The sequence below is a fragment of the Neolamprologus brichardi genome, chromosome 18, assembly GCF_056152115.1.
Source record: "Neolamprologus brichardi isolate AB-2024 chromosome 18, ASM5615211v1, whole genome shotgun sequence".
In the NCBI taxonomy this organism is placed as follows: domain Eukaryota; kingdom Metazoa; phylum Chordata; class Actinopteri; order Cichliformes; family Cichlidae; genus Neolamprologus; species Neolamprologus brichardi.
The window spans coordinates 6,597,162-6,620,741 of NC_142121.1; the positions used below are offsets into that span (position 1 = coordinate 6,597,162).

Below are 23,580 nucleotides of genomic sequence, written 5' to 3' on the forward strand. Positions count from 1 at the left end.
GATTTTATTCTGTTAGCCCACTAGCTGAGCTCTGATCTGATGTGATCATGAGTCGTATTCCTGGGTTATTTCACTGAGACCAACACTGGTTTACACACCTGTTCTGTATGACTTTATCTTGGGTTTGCATTGATATCCAGCACTCTGAGCTGATGGCTGATCTCCTCAAAGAGGTCGATCACATCTTCTCTGGGAGGATTTCTTCCACAGCAGTCAGTCCACTGTTGCTTCAACCACTGAATTATCTCTCTAACACATCACCAAACCAAAGTCTTCCAGCTAAGAGTTCATTACAGTTTAAAAGTGACCCTAGAACAGCGGTCTGCAACCTTTAAGACCCAAAGAGCCATTTGGACCCAGTTTCCACGCAAAAGAAAACTCTGGGAGCCGCAAATACTTTTTGACATCTACAATGAAGATAACACTGTATATATTGTTTTTTACCTTTATGCTTTGTGTGAACAAATAAGGTGTGTTGCTTATGAAATCCATGAAGTGCTACAAAGAAAATTACATTTTATTTATGTAATTAACACATTTTGAACTCTTAAAGAAATATAACAAAAGGAAAGCTGAACTAAAATGATCCAGCAAACAAAAACTGTTGTGAGCCGCCAGCCTTATATCGCCTTTGTGCTTTTGGATTCTTGACCTGACTTTTAAAAAGTAATTGGAAAAAAAACACTATGCTGCTAAAAGATGAAAAATTGTGCCTAAATATGTATTTTACCTGGTTAATGTGTGTGGCGGGGCGTGGTCTGCAGCACCGCTGCAGGGGAGGCGGACGCACCTGAGCGGCACCCGCAATCACGCCTCGCTGCCTTAACGTCTGTGCTCTCTATGCTGTTGTGTTGTCGGGCTGTGAGCTGCAAAGCTACAGCCGTCTGTATGCATACAGCAACCGTGTGTGAAAAGTGGTCAATAAAGAGATGCTGAAAAGCGTGTTCATGCAAACATCGTCGGGTCTGCCGTGATATGTTTACAACGAGACTTCTGCTCCCGAACCTCTGCGCACAGCGTCTACAAATCGGGGCTTTCATCTTTACGCAGGACTGTAAGCTGTCGTCTGTGAGGCGTGAGCATGTTTGTTTTTAACATAGTTCACGGTGGAGAACAGCTGCCGACATAATGTGGATCCAAAGATCCATAATTGACCTACCTGGGGTTGAAAGTCTCGATAAATGCACGGCGTTTCGGCGGGTACACCAGCTTCTACGAGTGTGACGCTTATTTTGAGCGATGAAAAAATAATAAAATATAATTTTATTTTAATATTTCAATTTCACAATAATCTTCCAATTTAGAACTACAAGTTAAAAAAAAAATAACATGAATAAAATACACTTCAGCTAAATACTTCTAATTTATTTTCCCAAACCACGCGGAGCCGCACTGTAAGGACTAAAGAGCTGCAGGTTGCCGACCCCTGACCTAGAATTTCATTTCTGCTCTCTTCTTTTTTTTCTTCTTCTTCACATCTGTTGCTGCCCTACTCAGGTCGATATAATGAAAATCAGGCAGAAATAATAATCAGAAATCCAAATGTAGAATTTATGGTTCCCTGTTGATCCAATTTTCGTATCTACATCTGTGATGGATAAGTTTAAGTTTAAGTTCTGTACTTATGAAGCAAACTGCACACACAGAGTTAGCAAACAATGAGTTTACTTGCATTTATGACATAAATACTTATCATGAGCCAATATGGCAATCATGACTGCTTTTATATTGCAGGGATATAGACAAAATTAGTCAAAAGAAATTTTAATCAAATCTCGTAACACATTACCCAGGCTGTGAAGAAACAGGACAAGAATCTAAACCAGGACAAAGCCATACTGAAGTACCTTCCTTAAAAATCACAAAGAAAACATATTTAAATAAAAATGCTATACTTTTTTTTTTTTATAAAAAACTTTATTTCTGTGTATTAAAACTTATTTATTGGCTGATAAAGAGGAATCACATCAAGAAACAAGTGATGAAAAACTCATTTTCATGTTTGTTTTCTTCTACACTGAAGAAGAAATACAAGTTTCTGTGGTAAATATTAAAAGAGCATCTTTGTTCAATAAATATTTTTGTCACCTTTAAAGACCAATAAAAACAATATCAAACTTAGAGAAACATAAAGTCAGGGCTGGAATAAACAACAGAGTGCTCTTCACTGCTGTGGACAGAAAATGTACCATGACTTGGAGCATGAGGTCATTTTCTACCTCGGGTGCTGCAGTGATTTGGTTTGTCACTCGGGTGGATCCTTAGATGAAAATTCAGTCCTGATTTCCAACTGAATCTTTCCCCACAGGAGCTACAAATATATGGTTTCTCCCCTGTGTGGATCCTTCTGTGACTTTTCATAGTCGACAAGTCTCTAAACTCTTTCCTACAGACGTTGCAAGACTACGGTTTCTCACTGGTGTGGATTCTCAAATGAGTTTCTAGTCCTGATTTCTTACCAAATCTTTTCCCGCAGGTGCTACAGAAATACGGTTTCTCACCTGTGTGGATTCTCACGTGACTTTCAAATCCGGATTTCTTATTAAATCTTTTCCCACAGGTGATGCAAAAATATGGCTTCTCGCCTGTGTGGATCCTTACGTGAGTTTCCAATCCTGATTTCCAAATGAATCTTTTCCCACAGGTGCTACAAGAATGTGGCTTCTCACTTGTGTGAACTCTCATGTGTCTCGTCAGGTTGGATTTACACTGAAAAGTTTTTCCACAAGTGTCACAGCTTACAGATTTTTTACTTGTATCAGTTTCACTCCGAGACTTATCTGTTCTGCTTTTGTGACGTCTCCTTTTCTTCAGCTCCGCATTTCTAGTTGATCCCGAGTCCACATGCTGGTTTTCTTCCTGTTCCTCAAGCTCTGGTTCAGGAAAGTGAAGAGCAAGGAGCTGGTCATCGTTTGGTTCTGATTCACTGAGGTCACTTTCCTCAAAACTAGAAGTCACCATAAAACTATTGATCTCCTGCTTCAGTACAATCTCCTCCAGCAGTTCCTCCTGTTCCTCTTTAATCTGTGGAGGATCTGGGTCCTCCTGGTCCAGACTTGAGTTCCTCTCCTGCTGATTGGCGACAAACTCCTCCTCCTTACAGGTAGTTTGCTGGTGGAGGTCTAAACGAACAATAAAAAAATGTAATTATAGAAAAACACTTCTGAGAAGATAAAACAAAGTTTTAGTTAAAGTCTGTAATGAGGGCATGTTGCTCACATTTGCAGGTGAAATTAAAAGTGTGTAAAAATGAAGTTATTTGTGCACTCTGATGCAAATGAGAACTTGAGTTCTGACATTTTTCAGCAACATTAAGAGTAAAAAAAACCTTTAAAACAAAAAAGAACTCACTTATTTCTGACTGCCTGATGATCTATTTTGGAGTTGATCTAGAAACTGATCTACATCTTGATATTTTTCAAAATAATCTTCACTATTAGGGGTGGCTGTGGCTCAGGCGGTAGAGCAGATCATCTACTGATCGGTTTGATTCCCGGCTTCACCTAGTCTGCATTTCAAATATCCTTGGGCAAGATACTAACTCCAAGTTGCCTCAAGTTGCTCTTTGATTTGTGGAATGTGTCTGAATGTTGGTAGAAAGCACTAAGAAAAATGTGCTTGTGCGAATGGGTGAATGCACAAGTTTTGTAAAGCGCTTTGAGTGCTCAAGATTGAGTAGAAAAGCGCTTTATAAGAACCAGTCCATTTAAAACTCCCTGTCATGTTTTCACAAATACACATTAAATAGATCTGACTGATACAAACTGTAGCTTTAATATTAATGTTAACACTTCAGAAAAGCAATTACAGTTTTACCGGTGCTCTGTAAATCTTTCTCAGGTTTCCAGATGTTATGCAGCTGTCTGAGCCGCTCTTCCCCGGTCCAGACGACGATGCCTTCATCCTCGTGTTTCACTACAAGCTGTTCTCCCTCTTGACTGATGCAGAGTTCCTCCTGTTCCTCTTTGATCTGTGGAGGCTCTGTGTCCTCCTGGTCTAGATTGAAGTTCCTCTCCTGGTTGCAGACCTGCTGGCCGGCCAGATCTTCCTCCTCCTTACACTTCATGTTGATGTGGGACTTGAGGAACAAAGTAAAAAGAAAAAGATTAGACAGGTAAAGGTGCAGCCTCAATCAGCAGGGCTGTGAGAGAGGTTTGTACAAATGTTTCAGAAGCACCATGTGACTCTTTTTTGGAAAGTCTTATTAATTCACTTTATAACTTTTACTTTGAAGATAAATTTCTACTATCACAAAGATATTATGACCTCTTTAAAAACAAACAACGGCAACTACATGACTTAAATTCCATGTTTAGATGAAGGTAAAGGTCAATGCCTTTTGACAGGGGAAAAACCTCCACACAGAAGAATCTTACTTGGCTGAATCATAAATTATTCACCATGATTAAAACTGCAGATGAGCAATAATCTGCATTTTATTTTAGCCAAAGAGGAATGTTTCTGTTTGTCTGTGATTGACTTTTTCTGCTGGGTCCAAATTTAATCTTATCCTGTGTAAGTTTGTTTCTCTTCCTGTTAACTAGCAAAGTCAAAATCACCTTGATTAATTTAACTTTAATTAAATTATAAATGTAATAATTTTATTGAACAATTAATTTCATTTCAATTAAAAACAATTACTTAAAAGAAAGAGATTAAGTTGGAGAGAGACATATGGCCATCTTTTAGTGAGTTAGACCCTGATTAAGGGGTATTTTTGAAAGTAAAGCCCATCTCTCAAAGTCCCTGCCGCTGTTCTGACAAAACGTCCTACCTTGTCAAAACATCCTACCGTAGCGTAAATTTATAGTCTTGTCTATCAATCCGTGCTACCTTATCAGAATATGCTACCTTAAGTGGTTAATGGCTCCGTCGTATAGGTCGGACGTTCAGATGGCCAAATCACACTTCAATACTTTGAGTTATGTCGCTAGGACGTTAATAACATGCTTCCTGCATGGATTTATTTAGGTAGCATGTTCAGATGGCCAAATCACACTATCAAAACATGCTTCCTGCATGGTTTTATTTAGGTAGCATGTTCAGATGGCCAAATCACACTATCAAAACATGCTTCCTGCATGGTTTTATTTAGGTAGCATGTTCAGATGGCCAAATCACACTATCAAAACATGCTTCCAGCACACAATCATCTAATGTTGACAAAGAATGCAAAGAGACATGGAGGGGACAGCTGTTTTTATTAGAAGTTGTTATGTGTTTTCCTTACATTTTTTGCATTTATATTCTTGGTTGCTCTCTTTATATTTTGCACATGCAAAATGTGCCCATCTTTGGCAAGATTCACACTGCACCTGGAAAGGAAAAATAAATAGCTCATATTATGTTTGGTGAATACTATTAGTCAACATTTTAAACATGATTAGCAAGTAATGATACTAAGACTTATGTGTTTCTTTTGTTTTGTTTTATTTTACCATTTCAATCATGCTGCGGTCAGCGTCAGCATCTAACATGGAGCAAACAGTGCAGTAGTCCTCAGCGTTCCCTGAAACACATTAATGGTTAGGTTTTAATCAAACATTATTTATTGATTAATTAAAAAATAATAGTACATTTTTTTCCACAAATACTTCATGGCAAATTAGTCCCCTGAATTTTTTTAATTAGACTTAAAGAAGGGTCTTATCTGAAAGTGTTTTAAAAGCACTATTTGTACTGTGCTGTTTAAAAAGCACTATTTAAATTGGAAGTACGCACTCTAACGTGATAAGGACTTTACTGGACTTACCTCGATGTTCAAGTAGGGTGCAAGCTATCTGCATTCGCTCCAGCACAACTGCTTCTGTAGTGGTTAATACTTCACTGACCTCTCCAAAAGCAAGGTAGTGTTCTGCAAACTGTGAGATTTCTCATTATGATAATGTAAAGTCCTAATTGTAGCTAACAATAAATGGAATCATTTGAATAAGGGTTACCTTTAACAGCAAAACTCCGCAACTGCTGGAATCCTGTTGCTTGTTGTGTTGCATAGTCTGTAACTGCCACTCCATGGTGTCTTCATGCCCTCTCATCCTCAGAAAATTCCTAGTTGAACAAAAATGTTTGTAATGAAACAAGAAATGTTTTATCTAAGAATAATACCTCAGTATCATGCATACCTCCAGTTGCGCAGAATTTTCCTGTCATAAACACCTTCATTCCCCATGGGGTCTATGAGCAGTATTTTCTGTGCAGAAATGTTGACAATCTAAAGAAAAAGTTAATAAATTAAAAATTACAATAGTTTTTGCCACTGAAAACCTATTTAAGAATAACACTTTGAGCAAGAAACTGCTTCACAACAAATTACGCAAATTAATAACTAAATGAACACACATACCACAAGAATCCAGTGTGTGCCAAAGTTCACAGGGCACAGCCACATTTCTTCAACTGGGAACTTCATCTGTGGGATTGGAAGTGCAGAGTAATTTCGATTTACTTAGGTACCATGTGTCTCAGGGTGTTTTCAAATATAGTGTTGTTTAAAGGAACTGAACTCTGTCCTCAGAAATAGAAATGAGTCAACTTTTTGGACCACTTCTTAACTTTCAACTTACCTTGGTGAGGCATCTGAACTGCCCAGAAAACAACGAGCTTGCAACTACTGAACAGAGCAGGTGTGCAGCATTCTGTATAAGTATACAAAAATGTTATAGAACAGTAAATACATTTTTTTTTACTTCAAAATTAGTGGGCAAAGGACATTTCTTACTTACCTTTCGTCTCTCAATGACACGGTGCAGGTATGCATCAATGACCTGTTTTGAAAAGTCAGAGTTTATACAACAAGTTCTGAGGTAACTGCTTGAGTGCTGTACACAAAAATTTGGAAAGGAATATAATTGCTGATAAAGGTTCTTTCTGCATGTACTGGAACTGGTAATTGTGATGTCACAGATGTCACAACATCTGTGTTGTTGTTGATAACAATCTTTCCTATTGAAGTGAATGGGTGAAACTTTATCAGAGTTTTGCAATATAAAACCCCCGACCTACCTGCACATTTTAAACTATTAATGGTGTCTGCACTGCAGATGCTTCAGAAGGAGCAGCACTTCAAAATCAGAATCAATAATGATAAGTTCTCTTACCTCATCAGAAAGCCACCGTGACCCCTGCAGTGTTCGAAAAGAGGAATCAAATAACTTGTATGGTCCAACAACTGACTCCAAGCGCCCAGTATCCTTTGCACGCCATAGCCTCTTTACTAAAAGAAAAATATGATAAGTTAGCTCAGGCATGCATGAGATTTTTAGTGGATAAGCTGGGTAAAGGCCGACGGGCCACAAGAGGAAAAAAGTCAACACAATAAACATGCATTTTCACGCAGAGAAATAGGAAAGGTACAGCGGGTGGGGAAAAAGAGAAAATTACTGACAGGCAGATCCATTTCCAGACTTCCACAAGCTCGCTGCACGTTGCATGTTTCTTTACATCCAATATAAGTTGAAGACTGCAAAATGCAAACAAAGTCATGCAATGATCAACCATGTTGCAACGCCAAACTGGCAACAAATGACCAACGGGCCAAAAAGAGTTGTTCACTATGTCACCTTCATTTTCTAAGCTTTGTGTCCGGGAGGGAAGTTCTTGACTTTTGTCAGCCGTTTTGGGTGCATAATGAATAATAGAGGGTCTGGTATCCTCTGGACTTTGCTTGCACTGAGGGTTAGCTGTAGGACGGCAGGGGGGCATCTTCAGGTCTGTGCTGCTGTTCACTGTCTGACTGTGATTTGGGTATTTTTCACTGTCACTGACATTTACATGGTGGCTTCTTCTGTACGGCTTGATATGGTCAATGCTGTAGTGATTTTTTAAAGTTGCTCCTTCCGTGTTTTTTAATCTCACACATTTGCCAGCGATGTCTTGAATGGTGTAGGGTCCTGAAAAATCTGGATCAAACCTTCCTCCCTTCCTTCCACGTTTCCTCATGTTCAAGAGAAGAACTTCATCTCCAATGCTGTACACAAGGTTTCTGTACTTCTTCTGGACTCGTCTGGCATAGGCTTCCTTTTGTAAGTCTTGGGACTTTGCCATATTGTCCTCTACAGTTTTTTTAACTTGCTCTTGTGCGTCTCTTGTGGAAGATACAAAGTCACCGTAACTCGACTCCTCAGGGAGAATGATGGAGGACAGCTAAAATTTTCACATTTTAAATTACAATTAAAATCATAAAGACAAATAATGCATGTGAAACATGAACTGAAAATTCTAACTATAATAACTCATGTTTAAAAGTAAATATACTATTATAAAGCTTTGATCACAGAAAGCCACAAAGATAGACATCATTTTTTGTATAGTCATTTTTCCCCTTGATACACTTCCATAGGTGAACACATTATACTTAAAGGTCTCCTCAACATTTATTACTTTACATAAAGATACAAACATAAAGAAGTAACTAGTCACTTACTTTATCTTTTAAATGTATCTTGCATATAGAAGTAAAGCAGAGAAGATTAAAGCTGCAGCCAATATCAATATGCACAATTTCCAATTAAGATTACATTTAATTTATGCATTATCATAGTTGTTGCATAAATAGAATTCCTTAATAACACTTACTGGGACTTCAACGGGAACTTCAGAAGGATATGTAGCTTCTCTCCCATACATTAAACGGAATGGTGTGTATTTGGTTGTGGTGTGGACCTTGGACCTCAAAGAAAACAGTGTAGCATCCAGATACACATCCCAGTCATTCTGTTGACTGTTGACTAATTTTCTCAGGGCTCTACATGTGGACATAAAAAACCACAATAGTGACACTGTCTTAAAAGCAAATGAAATGTTACATACAAATAAAACATACCTTTTTATGTTGTCATTTGTCTTTTCGTCTAGGCCATTTGTCTGAGGGTGATACGCTGCTGTGACACTTCTTTCTATTTTCATTAAGCTGCAAAGTCTTGAGTTGAGCTTCAAAGAAAAAAGAAAATTGTTTTTTAAAAACAATCACACAAAACCTTTGGCCTGGCAGCTACTTGGCACACTGTGGCCAAGTATTTACCTAAAGAGGTATGGAAACGTAAACTTAACACTTACCTCGTTAACAAATTCTCTTCCTTGGTCGGATAAAATTCGTTTTGGGCAGCCATGTCTATATATGAGTAAGCACAACTGATGAGCTACCTCAGCAGCACTTTTGCTTTTTAATGGAAAAGCCTCAACCCATTTTGAAAAATAGTCTGTTGCAGTCATAATGTACTGGAAGCCACTAGATGTTTTTGGAAGAGGTCCAGTTAGATCTATTCCGATTAGCTCCCAGACATGTGACACCTGTCAATAATAAAAGAATCACATTAATATGTAATGTACATGATAACATTACTATTTTCTACTAAAATGCTACTGATATTTACCTTTATACACTGCAGTGGTTGCACAGCAGCCAATGGTTTTCCCATTTTTTGACACTGGTCACAAGCCAGGACCTTAAAAATATTGAACGATCTTTATATTATCCAACAATCGCAATTAATTAAACAACCAAACTGCAAATGTTCTATAAAAAATACTCGATCAAATGGCGAAACAGTGTTAATTACTGTACATCATCCTGAAATCTGGTATGGGTCTGCAGGATAACTATGCATTCTATTGGTGCACTATTAACATACTATATATAAATAACAACTTTAAAAATACATACCCAATTCCCAATGTCAACCGACATGCCATACCAGTAAAATCTGGAACAAATTGCAGTTCGAGTCTTGAGTACACCAGTGTGTCCACCGATGGGACTTGAATGAAACTCTTGGAATAGTCCCATGGCTTCTTCTTTTGTTTTTATCACTCTCCTGTTTCCAAACAAGAGCACTCCGCCTATATTTAAAAAATGTAAATTAATTATAACATGTATTTAACCAATATTTACATTTAGTTATTTATTTACATTACAATACTGACCCTTCAGCCTGAATTTTGCGGCGTATCTCCTAAGGGTTTGCCTCTGGGACTTATCATATTCCGATGGGTAGGACCCAGCAGACAGAAACATGAGCAGTTCCTCGTATTTGTTCTCCATAACTAAGGAGAAAATCGGACAATTTCAACATGGCTTCGGAATCCATAAAGCAAATAAAACGACTACACAACGTTATCACGCAATTAACAAGTATGTGGTGCAATAGTACTTTCTTCGACATAACAACGGAGCGTTAATTCAACATAACAACGGAGCGTGGTGTCCAGTAACTGCAGGAGGACTAAAATAAATTGAGAAGGTTTGCAGGAGTTTAAAAGCACAAAATAAACACTTGGAATATGACTTCGAATGAGCAGCTTAAGGTAAAAAATTATCACCTGTAATAAAGAAGTAAAACTTATAATACAAACCTTTTTTCGAAAGCAACGAGATTGGCACAAGATCGGGGTAGGATGAAATAATAGGCGTGTACTATTTACACCGGAAACATGGCCGTTTTGAATTGTGCGCATGCGCAGTAACAACAAGTAGGGCAGCTTGATGGGTAGGACGTTTTGTCAGAACACCGGCCTGCCTCCACCTCGGGAAGTCTGTGGGTGCAGACGGAGGTGAGGAGCACCACAGGCGGCAGAGAACTGTCTGTAGCCCCGGAGTGAGGCATCGTGAACCGAAGCAGACAGCGAACTGTGGCACAGTGCAGAAAACCGAAGCTTTCCCTCCCTGTTTGATTTTGATGTGTCTCATGAATGTCTATTGTTAAAAGTTTACCTTTAAAAAAAGGGACGCACTTGTTTGATTAGCTGCTCTCTGATTTTAGCCTGTTAGCTTACAGACTGAGCTCAGATCATTCCTGTGTTAGTTCATTGAGAACATCACAGTTTTACATACCTGCTGCGTGACTTAATCTCGGGTCTCCGGCTGATATACAGCAGTCTGAGCCAATGGCTGATCTCATCATCCTGGACGATTGTTTTTAATGTGTTTAACCACGGAGATTTCTTCTGCATCATCAGTCTCTCGTTGTTAAACTCTCCCAGAAACTGAAGACAGTTGTGCGATACGAGTTGTGCCATTTCCGCGCTTCTTGTTCTTCTATTGAATAGACGGCAGACTACACATGTCCAAGGGTAATACTGTCCTCCTCAGGCCATTGGCATCAAGTCAAAGCCTTAAAGTCCGGTACTTTGCACATGGTAATTTTTTAGCAGCAGAATCACAAGACAAAGCGTGCCAATGTTTATACTTTGACTGTGACTGCGAAATTACGGAGCCCCGCAGGGGACATGGGAGAAAAAAAATTAAGACGGACTTTTGCGAGATCTCGCAAAAGTTTTAGCCGCATTCTTCGGAGGCCGCCAGCTCGAAGCCGACCGGGAGGTTGAGGCACGATGTGCCGGGAAAGCGGTGTTCCTCCCGGCTGTAGTAGGTCTCGACCTCCCGTTAGCTTCGAGATGGTGGGTGTCAGATCTCCGAAAACGTCGGAGCACTTTTGATGTCTTGTAAACCGAGCAGGCGTTTACACAACTACATTCACGCCTCAAAATATCTTAAAAGTGTATTTTGTGACCCAGAAAGAGTAATATTACAACTAAGTAGCTGCCTCCAAATCTAAAAACAACAATAAATCAATCAGAGCTTTATTTCAGAGTACCATAACCACGCTACCATATGTCATTTTTTTCTGGAACCGGCTGTCAGATGGTATTATGTGCAACGAAGTTTGGAGACTCCCTAATCAGTTTTTAATTACCAACAAAATTAAAGATATTTCTTATAAGTTAATACACAGAATTTATCCTTCTAAAGATTATCTTCAAAGCAAATTCAAATTAGACATTGATACAAGCTGTAGCTTTTGTAAAACTTCCAAGGAATCTACTGTACATCTTTTTTTGGTTTTGTAACCTTGTACAAGATTTTTGGCAAAGTTTTTGTGTTTTTATTTCAGAAAATATATTTAGAGGATTTGTACTGTTTTGGAAATATGTTTTGTTTGGTCTGCACAAAAACCAAAAACAATTCAACTTTGATAACAGATATATGATTAACTTGTTAATTCTAATGGCTAAATTTCATATTCATAAGTCCAAATGTTTAGGAAGACATCCCTCTTTTTATGTATTCTCCTTTGAACTTGTACAGTATTTTAACTCAATTAAGAACTCCACTAACCCAAAAGCTATAAAAACTATTGGTGTTTGTGAAAAAATCCAAATCTTTCAATCACTTTATTCTTTGGCTTGATCAGTTACTTTCCCCCTAGCATATTTATATTGTTGTTTTTGAATACTGTTCTTGTATTTGTTTATCTATGTATACAATTCTTTTGTAAGTACAACACCATTATTGTGGTACTGTTTAATTCCATTTTGTATTGTACTGATGTTTAAATAAAGGTTTTAAAAAAAAAAAAAAAGTAGCTGCCGCCATTGTTGGAATTCAACTTTTGCGAGAATTCAACTTTTCCCGAGTTTGTTTTGCGAGATCCCGAGTTAGTTTTGCGAGATCTCGCAAAAGTCCGTCTTAATTTTTTTTCTCCCATGTCCCCTGCGGGGCTCCGTACGAAATAGATGAAAAAGTAGATGTTAAAAAACAACTTATAGTTTTGTCATTGGGCTGGTCGAATGCTATGAGTTTCTGTCACTTTGTCTGACCTTAGAGACTTATTTTAAAAGGAAACATTACAATCCTTTAAAGCAAGCATTTTCACCTCTGTTCCCCCCTCTGTACTTAGCTTTTTTGTTGTCATGTCAGTAATTGTCCAGTTGATGTCTCCCTTGGATCACAAGCCTCTCTGATGAGTCCAAGTGAATATATTATTCTATATATAATATATAATTATATATTATTATTATTTTACTATTTTATTAATTTATTTTATTATTTTTTTTATTTTTACTCTCCATTTTAAGCCATGATGTTTGCTGATACTGTGTTCCTACTGTTTGTTCTCATTAATAGTTCTGTTCTGTTTTTAACATTCTGTGCTGAAGCTGGAGAAAATGTTTCCACAGTGTCAGATGATACAGCTCCAAACTAAATAAGTGACTAACTAACGATGCTTTATTATAAATTATGATATAGTGCACTTTCTTAAAATTTCTTATTGCTCTGTAATTAATTGTTTTCTTTATAAATGTACAAAGTAATGAGAATAAACATTGAGTAAACATGTAGAAGATAGAGAAGTTTATGTTTTCATGTGGAGAAATTTTTTTTTAAAATAAAAATATTCATAAGCATTGATAGTCTCCATGGCTGAACAGACACAGGAAAGAGCTCCACCTATAAAACGTAAAAACATCAAAACAACATCTTGAAGATGTCGAGGTTCTGCCCATAATGTTTGACTGACATCTGATTTATGTGCAGCACATAAATACCACAATAATGATGGAGAGAAACTAAAAGGGAACTAAAATGCAGATTTAAACTTACAACAATATGAAAGACTTCAGTCTATTTCACTTTAATGAACTCAGCCATGTCTCCAACCCAAAGTCCAGCATAGAGCGGCTGAGTGAATGTGGTCTGGACTCTGTGGAGGAGAGTCATGGTTTCAGAGACGCTGTAGAAGGACAAAATACCTGCTCTGTGATCCAGGTACACTCCTACTCTGGAGGAACGAGGACCTGAGACAGGAGTTTCAATGTTGTTGTACCAAAATGTATAACTGTTGTTGTCACAATCTAATGACCAAGATTTGTCATTACGTCCAAATCCACATTCACTACCCCATCCTTTTCTGCTGATATTCTTGTATGCGACTGCTACTCGAACTCCCCCTCTCCACTCCACCTCCCAGTAACAACGTCCAGTCAGACTCTCTCTACTCAGGGCCTGAAGCCATATAGTGAATCTGTCTGGATGATCAGAATAAGACTGTTGTTGATCCATGTTTGTTACTTTTCTGTTCCCCTCTGATAATAACAGCTCTTCGTTTGCTGTGTTTGGATCCAGTGTGATTTCACATGAATATTTTAAGAATCCAGCTCTGGTCTTTGGCTCTGGTGGATCTGACAGTAAAACATCCACTTCAGTGACTGTCAGTGAGATGTTTGTCCATTCCTCTCTCAGAATGTCCTGTAGTTTATCTCTGACCTCTGACACAGCTGCTGTCACATCCTCAAAGTAGCTCAGAGGACGGATATTGATGCTGGATGAGTCTGTAGACTCACTGAGTGCTGACAGTGAGGGGTAGTTGTGTAGAAACTGGATGTGATCCTCTGTGTGTGAGAGCTGCTTCAGCTCAGCATCTTTCCTCTTCAGCTCAGTGATCTCCTGCTCCAGCTTCTCCTGAAGCTCTTTGACTCGACTCACTTCAGTTTCCTGCTGGGATCTGATCTGCTGCTTCACATCAGAGCTTCTTTTCTGGATGAGATGGATCAGCTCAGTGAAGATCTTCTCACTGTGCTCCACTGTTTGATCAGCAGACTGATTGATGGCCTCCACCTCCTGTTGAAGCAGCTTCACATCTTTCTCTCTGTCCTGGATTCTCTGCTGGATGTTTTGTCGACTCACCTCCAGCTCTCTCTGCCTCTCAGTCCTTTCTGCTGCAGCTGAGACTGTGTCGTGGCCTTTATGTTCATCCACAGAGCAGAGATAACAGATACTCTGCTGATCAGTACGGCAGAACATCTTCATCACCTCATCATGACGAGAGCAGATGTTCTCCTGGAGCTTCTTGGAGGGCTCCACCAGCTTGTGTTTCTTGAATGTAGGTGAATCATAATGTGGCTGAAGGTGTTTCTCACAGTAAGATGCCAGACAGACTAAACAGGACTTGAAGGCTTTCATTTTTCTTCCAGTGCAGACATCACAGGCCACATCTTCAGGTCCAGCATAGCAGTGATCAGCAGGAGCAGCTTGGAGTCCAGTCTTCTTCAGCTGCTCCACTAAAACTGCTAACATGGTGTTTTTCACCAGGACAGGCCTCGCTGTGAAAGTCTGTCTGCACTGAGGGCAGCTGTAGAAAGGATTCTCCCCTTTGTCCCAGAAGCTTTTAATACAGTTCATGCAGTAGCTGTGTCCACAGGGAATAGCCACCGGATCCTTCAGTAGATCCAAACAGATCGAACAAGAGAAGGTTTCTCGGTCCAGCTGAAGTCCTTTCTGCGCCATTTCTCCTCTCAGTGTCAGTGACTGTGTGAGTTTCACTTCCTTATCATAGAAACTGGTCTGACCTCTGATCTGAACAACATGTGATGGGGCCTGCCAACACATGTTGGTTACACCCATCTTCATAATGTAGATCTAAAGGGGAGGGAACACAGAAAGATATGGACAGACAGGAGGTGCTTAGCTAGAGAGCAGGAAGAAGAGGAAGTGTTTTCATGCTGTGATTCATTCCAGAAAGCGGGGAGAGGCTCTGTGTTTAATTGTTTTCTGTTCAAACCTTTAACAAAAAGAATAGAGAGGCATCCAGTTATTGACATTTATATTATTTAGTTAATCTCCTAAATGAATAGTTTCTGCTTCTTTTAACAATTCAAATAGCAGAAATGAACAGCTGACAGCTTGTCAGACTCAGGCTGTAAACCATAGAGACAGTTTATATATACATTTAGTCAGGGCAGTGCAGAGATGTTTAAAGGGGCGGGTGCTCACAGTTAAAAAGGGCTCATAGAAGCAGGCTGAAGAACAACAACCCACATTCATCAAGAATCTAATATGGAATCGCATCACACTATATCACTGTCATCAGGTGGGCACGATGCAAAGCAAACGTAGCCTATTTTTTACCTGATGGGTACAATGTTGCTGTTTGGGGGGTTGCTTCTGCTCTTGCTGCTGATAGTGCTGGAGGGCAGGGCTGTGTTGATCTGAGACTGTAGAGATTAAACAGTCCACAGGAGAGAGGGTAGCTGATTAAACAAGTGTTATGAGATAATAATAAAACACAAAGATTGGTCACAGCTCTTGGAACCATAAGGCAACAAAACTGTGGGAAATAAACTAAGCCCTGCCTGTGAATCACTCTTTGCCTCTCTTCTTCCTTCCATCTCATCTCATCTATCACATTCCACTTGCTGTCCATCTGAGAATCACATTCTCCTCCTCTACCTCCACTCCTTCATTTTCTTTGTTCTTCTTTGTAAAAGAGGAAGACGGGGAGAAGCCGCTCTCTTTCCCCCACACACACTCTCCCACCTCTGACTCTCCATCATTAGTTACGACCACAGGTGGACCTCTGCAAGAATGTGAAAATAAAAAGTTTTGTTTTGTACTGCATATATTAACAGAAAATTAATCTTTATTCAGGCTTAGCTGTATTTAGGTGGTCACTCTGCAGTGACCTAAAAATATGCCCAAGGAAAAGTGCAAATGGTTAATAGCAAGTATCATCCATGAAAAAGAGAGGAGCAGAGAAAGGCCTGTGAAAAGTCCTGAAAGGGTTTCTTTATAGTGCACCTGAGCCTGACCTGCTCACGTATGTTCATCCAAAATCAGGTCAGCTCCACCTAGCAGGTACCTGAATGAGACAGAGAACAAGAAAACACGGCCTGGCCTGTGGCGATCACACAGTGCATACTGTAATCATTATGTCAACATTATGTGCAAACAGAAATCTACTTTTACTTTACTGCTCAGCCTTGTAAAATGTGTAACTGTCACGAACATTTAAAAGCTTCATATGTTTATGAGTTATTATGTAATATTTACAGAATCAGTTTTACTTTGTGATGCAGTATTTGAAAAGAATTCCTGGAATCCGAAGCGTTTTCTTACATGTCTGTGTGTGCATTAATTTCTCATTTCATTTATGTGATGATGTGTTCGGGTTTGAGGACCTCCTGCAGCTTTTTGGAGACTTTCATTGATTTTAATATAACACTGGGTATGGACCTACTAACAGAGTTAAATTCTGTATAATGTAAAAACCAAAAAATAAACCTCATATTCCAAAGGAAAACACACCCAAACTAGCACCAGTCTGACGTCAAGATCCTGGAATGAAGACTGAAGAAAAGACTTTGTTCAAAAATGTATTTATTAGAAAACCCTTCAGCTGGTTCCCACATTAAACAATGAACATAATGACTAATCTCCTCGTCAAGTGTGATCACAGAAACCTTGTTCTGATAACACCCCATTTGTTTTTTGATTTAGAAAATAAAAACTGTGATAATGGAAAACCCATGAAGTGAAGGAGAAACAACAATAACAAACAAAAGCATTAATATACATGTTAAATAAAATTTTTGATTTACATTTAGATTTAAGATTTACATTTGGAAAAATATATATGTTTAAAATGAAAATCATAAAATCATATGAGCAGTGATAGCCTCCACGACTAAAGAGACATGGGAAGTTTCCTTTGGAAAAACTAGCAAAATTAACCAAAATTAACTAATAAAATAATCAAGGAAATAAAATATGAAATACCTACAACAAAAATAATACCAACCCATCAACAGACAAATCTAGAAGTGTACTAGAAGCAACACTAACAACACTCAGTGGGGAGGGCTCCACACAGGAGGCGTCTCTCCTGCCTCTTTAGCTCTGATGGTGTAAGTAAAACATCCACTTCATTGAATGTCATTAGAATTTTTTTCTATTATTTTTTTTAACATTTTCAGTTGGTTCTGGCATGCCCTACTTCTTAGATCTAAGAAAGCTGATTCAATGCTGTACATGGGAAAACGATACATGGGGAACCACTAATGGGGTGCAGGGAGGCAGTACGTGAGACAACATCTAGAAGATGTCGAGGTTCTGCCCATAATGTTTGACTGACATCTGATTTATGTGCAGCACATAAATACCACAATAATGAATCGCCTCTGTCAGTGTGCCCCAGGGCAGCTGTGGCTACAATGTAGCTTGCCATCGCCAGTGGGTGAATGTGTGTGTGAATGGGTGAATGACTGAATGTAGTGTAAAGCGCTTTGGGGTCCTTAAGGACTAGAAAAGCGCTATACAAATGCAGGCCATGCAGGCCATGATGGAGAGAAACTAAAAGGCAACTAAAATACAGATTTAAACTTACTACAATATGAAAGACTTCAGTCTATTTCACTTTAATGAACTCAGCTGTCTCTCCAATCCAAAGTCCAGCATAGAGCGGCTGAGTGAATGTGGTCTGGACTCTGTGGAGGAGAGTCATGGTTTCAGAGACGCTGTAGAAGGACAAAATACCTGCTCTGTGATCCAGGTACACTCCTACTCTGGAGGAACGAGGACCTGAGACACGAGTTTGGATGTTGTTGTACCAAAATGTATAACTGTTGTTGTTACAATCTAATGACCAAGATTTGTCATTATATCCAAATACACATTCACTCCCTGCTCTGCTGATATTCTTGTATGCGACTGCTACATAAACTCCTCTCCCTCTCCACTCCACCTCCCAGTAACAACGTCCAGTCAGACTCTCTCTACTCAGGACCTGACACCATCCAGTGAATTAGTTTGAATTAGAATTAGAATTGAATTAATTCATTTTATGGCTGGGCTGTATGTGGGGTTATATCATGTTATTTGGGCAGGAGTACCTGTCCCCTGTTAGACTTAGAAAGTTTCTCCATAAGTAGAGTTTCTAACTCTTCTAGCACATCTGTGGCTGACAGCTTTTTGGTGGCTCTTTTTACCCCACACTGGTTGTGAGTGTGTAAATAGCCCCACTAGTTCTTTTGGGTTGCAGTTAACTTGGGAGGAAGGGGTGGGTCTGCCATGACTAGATGAATAACAATTATCTGGGATACATAAATTTCATAATGCATGCATATATCTCTATAAACCTGGCCTGAGTGCTGCCATTTTTTTACATTCAGTTATTTCTCTTAGAAATGTTGGAACTAAATAATGAATGTGTTCCAGTTAAATGCAAACACTGGTCAGTGTAAATGGCTCATTGGGACACAGAAACCTTTAAATGAAACCTGATATCTAGTGTCAAACAATATCAAAGCTGTAGAAGATGTTTACAGTCAGGATTTATAAAACTATGATTGGAAATAAATTCAAACAAGTGAGCTTTTCTCTTTGTGCTGAATATCAACACTGTGATTTCTTAGACTGTAAGCTTTACTTTAGCACAACCAGTTGTAGAAGCCGTCACTCCAAATGTCTTTTGATAACAAGAAAAAAATACCTATAGAGTACACGGCCTGAAGTTCTTCTCCAACATCTTCTGCCATCAGCTTTGTCTGCTGGTTTGAAGACAATAAACCACAAAAAAGATGATTTAGTCACTTTGTCTGTGTCATGCCGCTCGAATGTGTCGTGTAACGATGTTGAATAGCCGTCGTTATCCCTCTGCTGTGTCAGTAGGATTGTACTGTACAGCATCTCATTGATATGTGAGGAATGCTAATGTAACACGATAACAGACTTACATCATTAAAATATAAAGGGCAGGAGATATTTAGATATTTTTTATATTTATATTACATTTTATAGCTGACGGATATTACTAAATAGATAGAATTTACTATATAGCTGGATGAACATGAAAAATATGTCTATAATAACAAATGACCATGAGAGCCAGTAGAATTAATTCAACTGGACACTCAAAAGACGTTTGTTGTTCAGCAGAACAGTGTCCAGTATGTTGGCTGTTATACTTTGTTGTGTTTGAAAATAAAAGTTGGGCTGATTTTAACATCATTACAAAAAGTGTTGTTAATTATTTTTAATCATATTCAGGTTACCACAAATAGTTTTTTCATTTAGTTGAACTTGAAATGTTTGTCAGTAGGTAAACAATTAAAATTGTACAGTCAGAAATATCAAGATATTCTTAATACTGCAGACTTGCAATGTGTAAGTTGTCCTAACAGTCATCTTAAGTAAGCTTTACTTAGTTTTTTTGAGGCAACGAGTTTCCTCATTTTTTTTCGAGTTCTGGGAACTAACAAGGCTGTACAGTGTACTCAAAATGAGCCAGGCACAGCGTGTGGTGGTGGTGCACATGCATAGACCATGGTGTGGTGGCAGGTTGAAAGGTTGTGGTGGTGGATGCATGACTTGTCTTAGCAGTAAAAATCCATCTGCAACTGAACTTGTCTCTCAAGAGTGACTTATAATTTACTGTGATGTTCAGAAGCTGGCCTCTCAGATGACTCCATCATATCCAGAATTCTTTTCTTCATCTGTATGTCCACCTCTGCAACATTACGCAAATGTGTTTCAGTTGAAAGTCTTCTTTTAAGTCTGTCCTGTCTGTAGCCCTTGAGTTTTGCCTTGACAAAAGGTAAAATAATGAAAAACAAATTAACCACAATAAATGTTAAAAATAAATCAGTGGTGGAATGCCAAGATGAATATTTCCTTAAGTGCTACACTTAAATATTTTAGGTTAAGTGTTGTCTTTTCCTATACTTTTAACTCTACAACATTGTTGAGGTAGGGATTCAACAGCAACACAGTTACACTGCAGATTCAGATGAATATAAATGTGTCATTATGATGACTTCGTATAGGTTAAGCTACACAGTAGTTAAAGAAATGAAGGCGAGCTGTATCATTACTAGGTCAAACCTAAAGGTGCTAAAGGCATCTATAATTGGGCTACTGAAATACAGTAGGGCATTGGTTTATACATGTATGGTAGGCTAACCTTATTTCCCCTGACAAGTCTCCCAGTCCACATTTTCTTGTTTTGTTTTTGCTGTTTCATATTCCAGTGTGATATTGAGGAATAATTCCACCTCACTGTCTGTCACATGTACGACTCAGTTGTGCTTCTATGCGATGTCTTATCAGATTTTGTGCTTTTTTACCAAAATGTGCTATTTGGCTATACTGATGGCAAATTTTTATATTTGTTGTTATTGTTGTTGTTGAAATAAAGTTGTAAGTAAAAAAAAAAGTTGCGCTGTCTAACTAAGGCATGAGTGTAAGCGTGATTGTGATTTTGTTGGGGTAATAAAGGGTAATAAGAGAGATGTAGAGCGGGCGGAGGACTTGGCGAGAGCAGGAGAAGGCAAAAGGGAAACGCGAGTATGCGTCTCCCCGCCCCTCAAGCGAGGGTCGTGGCAATGAGTTCGTGAGGGGTTCGAACTGGCGGCGCTCTGCACCAGAGCCTTCCGCCACATGTCATACGCCAAGAGGCCGGCTGAGAGATCTATTGAAAAAAAGGCCATTTATCTTTTCTTCTTCAGCCAGCTTTTTTTCTCATCGTTTTTACAAAGTACACATTAAGCTTCTTCTGCAATATTCTTACACACTAATTACACATGGAAACCTACACTGTACAATGGAATATTGTGTTTCATTTAAAATATTAAATAGGCTCAACTCAATTTTTAACTATTTGTTATTAGAACTCCATTTAAATAACTTACCAGTACTTTTTATGCAAAAATGCTGACAAACTCAATTTATTTCACTTGTCTTAACTTAGAAAAACTAACTAAGCTGGAAGTTTTGCTTCAGAGGGCGGAAGGATGAAAGATGTGTTTTGAAAATGCCACGTCACTACCGTCCTCCTCCCTCTCAGATCAGTCCGCATGTTCACGGTGCCAGCATTTGTTATGGAATATGTTGAGCAAACCTGGAGAAGCCTCAGCTCAACATATTATTGTCATTGCTGTGGATCTTTACCTGATACACTGACTTGGTGAGTAAATGTTTACTCTTATTCAAACTGATTTTGTGGCTTCTCTTAGTTTAGCACCAGGATTATAATCTTGCTAGCTAGTTAGTGTTAGCCTAGCGTTGCTGCTGCCGCTGGGCTCATGTTACTTAAAAATTAACACCACAGCCTTAAAAACCTTACATAAAACTATGTCTGTGAAATTTTCTGTTGATTGTTTGAAATAAAAAAGTGAGATAAGAGCCCAGACAAAATTCTTCGGGAGGTGTAGCCGTTAGGGGTAGGGTGGGGTGTGGGGGGTATTTTCAATCCATAGCCATAACTAACTAACTAACTAATTATATATATAATGTTTAACCTGAGTAGCAAAAGAGTGCAGGGGGGTTGAAAACAAACAAAACATATTTGCAAAAATGCTCTGACGTTTTCGGAGACGTCCATTTTTTTTTCATGCTTTGTGGCAGCTTTTGAACATCTGTGGCATCTATTAATGTCAAATCTAGCCTTTATTTAACAACATAAGCAATCTCTATGTTACAATAATTGCACAGCCATTAAGGATAAAATCAGTTTCTGAAAACTGTTCTGCTTTTTCTCCCTCTGCTTGCTTCTTACTGTCTTTGAGGATCGGGATCAGCACTCCTGTTGTTGGACAGAAAGACATCAACTCAGTGGTAAGTATTTCGGTTTTCCAATATATTTGCAACTGTCAGTGACATTTATATTAATCAGGCTGAACTTTAATCATACTTTAGATCAGCCTGTTTTACTTATCGTTTTATTTGTGCTTTGGTTTGGGGAAGTTGTTTCTTTACTGATCTTTTCCTGTCTTCTGTTATTAGACTTGAGATATGACTGCACTATGCTGTTGCTGGTGACTCCAGTTAATTCTACAAGACATGCTGTGTAAGTAAACAAACAACAACAGTTTGGTCTGCATTTCTTGAAAGATCACATCCCCCAAACTTAGTTTAGAGGGTCTACACTGTATATAGTGAAGTCTGCAAGTTTTCTAACAGCAAAATTTGTTTTGTTCCCAAATCATTTTGCACATCATTAGAATGAAAGTTATTGGCCATGTTTGCATAGCCCTTTTTAAAATGATGCTTTCATGGCATTATTGTGTGTCGGGTGGGGGTCAGGGCTATCCAGACTGACAATTGGGACATTGAATGTCACCTCTCTGGTGGGGAGGGAGCCTGAGATTGTGTAAATTGGAGTCTGTTTTATACCAAATGCAGAAAAAAATGTTTTAAGAAAGCAATTAAGTTCATGTTCCAAAAAATATGATTGTTTGCTTGCTGGACACCAGGAGAGATGAGTCCTCCGTCACAGATGGTGTGGTCAGTGAAGATGGTCGCCTGCAGGTTCAAGCTCATTGCATCTCCAACCCACATCCACTGCCACTGTACTTAAGGGAAGTTAAAGACCTTCTTCTGCACTTACATTTGGATCACCTCGATCCATGACAGTCATTCGGGCAGTAATGCCTGGACTGGAAACAAGCCATCCTTAAAACATTACAACATTCCAGCTCCTGTGTTGGAATGAAAAACAAATGTGTTGTTTAAATCAGAGACTGCACTTGTGACAGAACAATAAATATTTTATTTTGATTATATAAGTAATGTAAGTACAAAACAAACTTGTGGTAGGCCTAAACTTATTTTCAGAATAATTACATCTGAGACTTTGTTTCATTGTAAGATTATAACAGTGATGGCAATATAATTGTTTGTTGTTCAGCAGAACAGTGTCCAGTATGTTGGCTGTTATACTTTGTTGTGTTTGAAAATAAAAGTTGGGCTGATTTTAACATCATTACAAAAAGTGTTGTTAATTATTTTTAATCATATTCAGGTTACCACAAATAGTTTTTTCATTTAGTTGAACTTGAAATGTTTGTCAGTAGGTAAACAATTAAAATTGTACAGTCAGAAATATCAAGTTATTCTTAATACTGCAGACTTGCAATGTGTAAGTTGTCCTAACAGTCATCTTAAGTAAGCTTCACGTAGTTTTTTTGAGGCAACGAGTTTCCTCAATTTTTTTCCAGTTCTGGGAACTAACAAGGCTGTACAGTGTACTCAAA

General features: G+C 38.6%; 2 protein-coding genes across 2 annotated transcripts; both read right to left on the reverse strand.

Moving 5' to 3' along the window:
- Positions 1–2,403: 2,403 nt before the first annotated feature.
- Positions 2,404–11,521, reverse strand: LOC148097513 (uncharacterized). The gene is made up of 3 exons (XM_087831803.1): positions 10,829–11,521; positions 3,817–4,078; positions 2,404–3,122 (listed from the first exon to the last, which is right to left on the reverse strand). The coding sequence occupies exons 2-3, from the start codon at positions 4,064–4,066 to the stop codon at positions 2,404–2,406; spliced, it is 969 nt and encodes a 322-aa protein (XP_087687929.1). The 5' UTR covers positions 4,067–4,078; positions 10,829–11,521.
- A 1,640-nt stretch (positions 11,522–13,161) lies between these two features.
- LOC148097514 (tripartite motif-containing protein 16-like) lies at positions 13,162–15,184 on the reverse strand. The gene has a single exon (XM_087832239.1). It carries the CDS (start codon positions 15,182–15,184, stop codon positions 13,400–13,402), a length of 1,785 nt encoding a protein of 594 aa, XP_087688365.1. The 3' UTR covers positions 13,162–13,399.
- Positions 15,185–23,580: the final 8,396 nt, after the last annotated feature.

Coding starts and splice junctions, on each gene's coding strand:
- LOC148097513 (XM_087831803.1), bottom strand. CDS start 4,066: ATGAAGTGTAAGGAGGAGGAAGATCTGGCCGGCCAGCAGGTCTGCAAC. Junction 3,123..3,816: donor GAAAGATTTACAGAGCACCG/GTAAAACTGTAA, acceptor TTGTTCGTTTAG/ACCTCCACCAGCAAACTACC.
- LOC148097514 (XM_087832239.1), bottom strand. CDS start 15,184: ATGAAGATGGGTGTAACCAACATGTGTTGGCAGGCCCCATCACATGTT.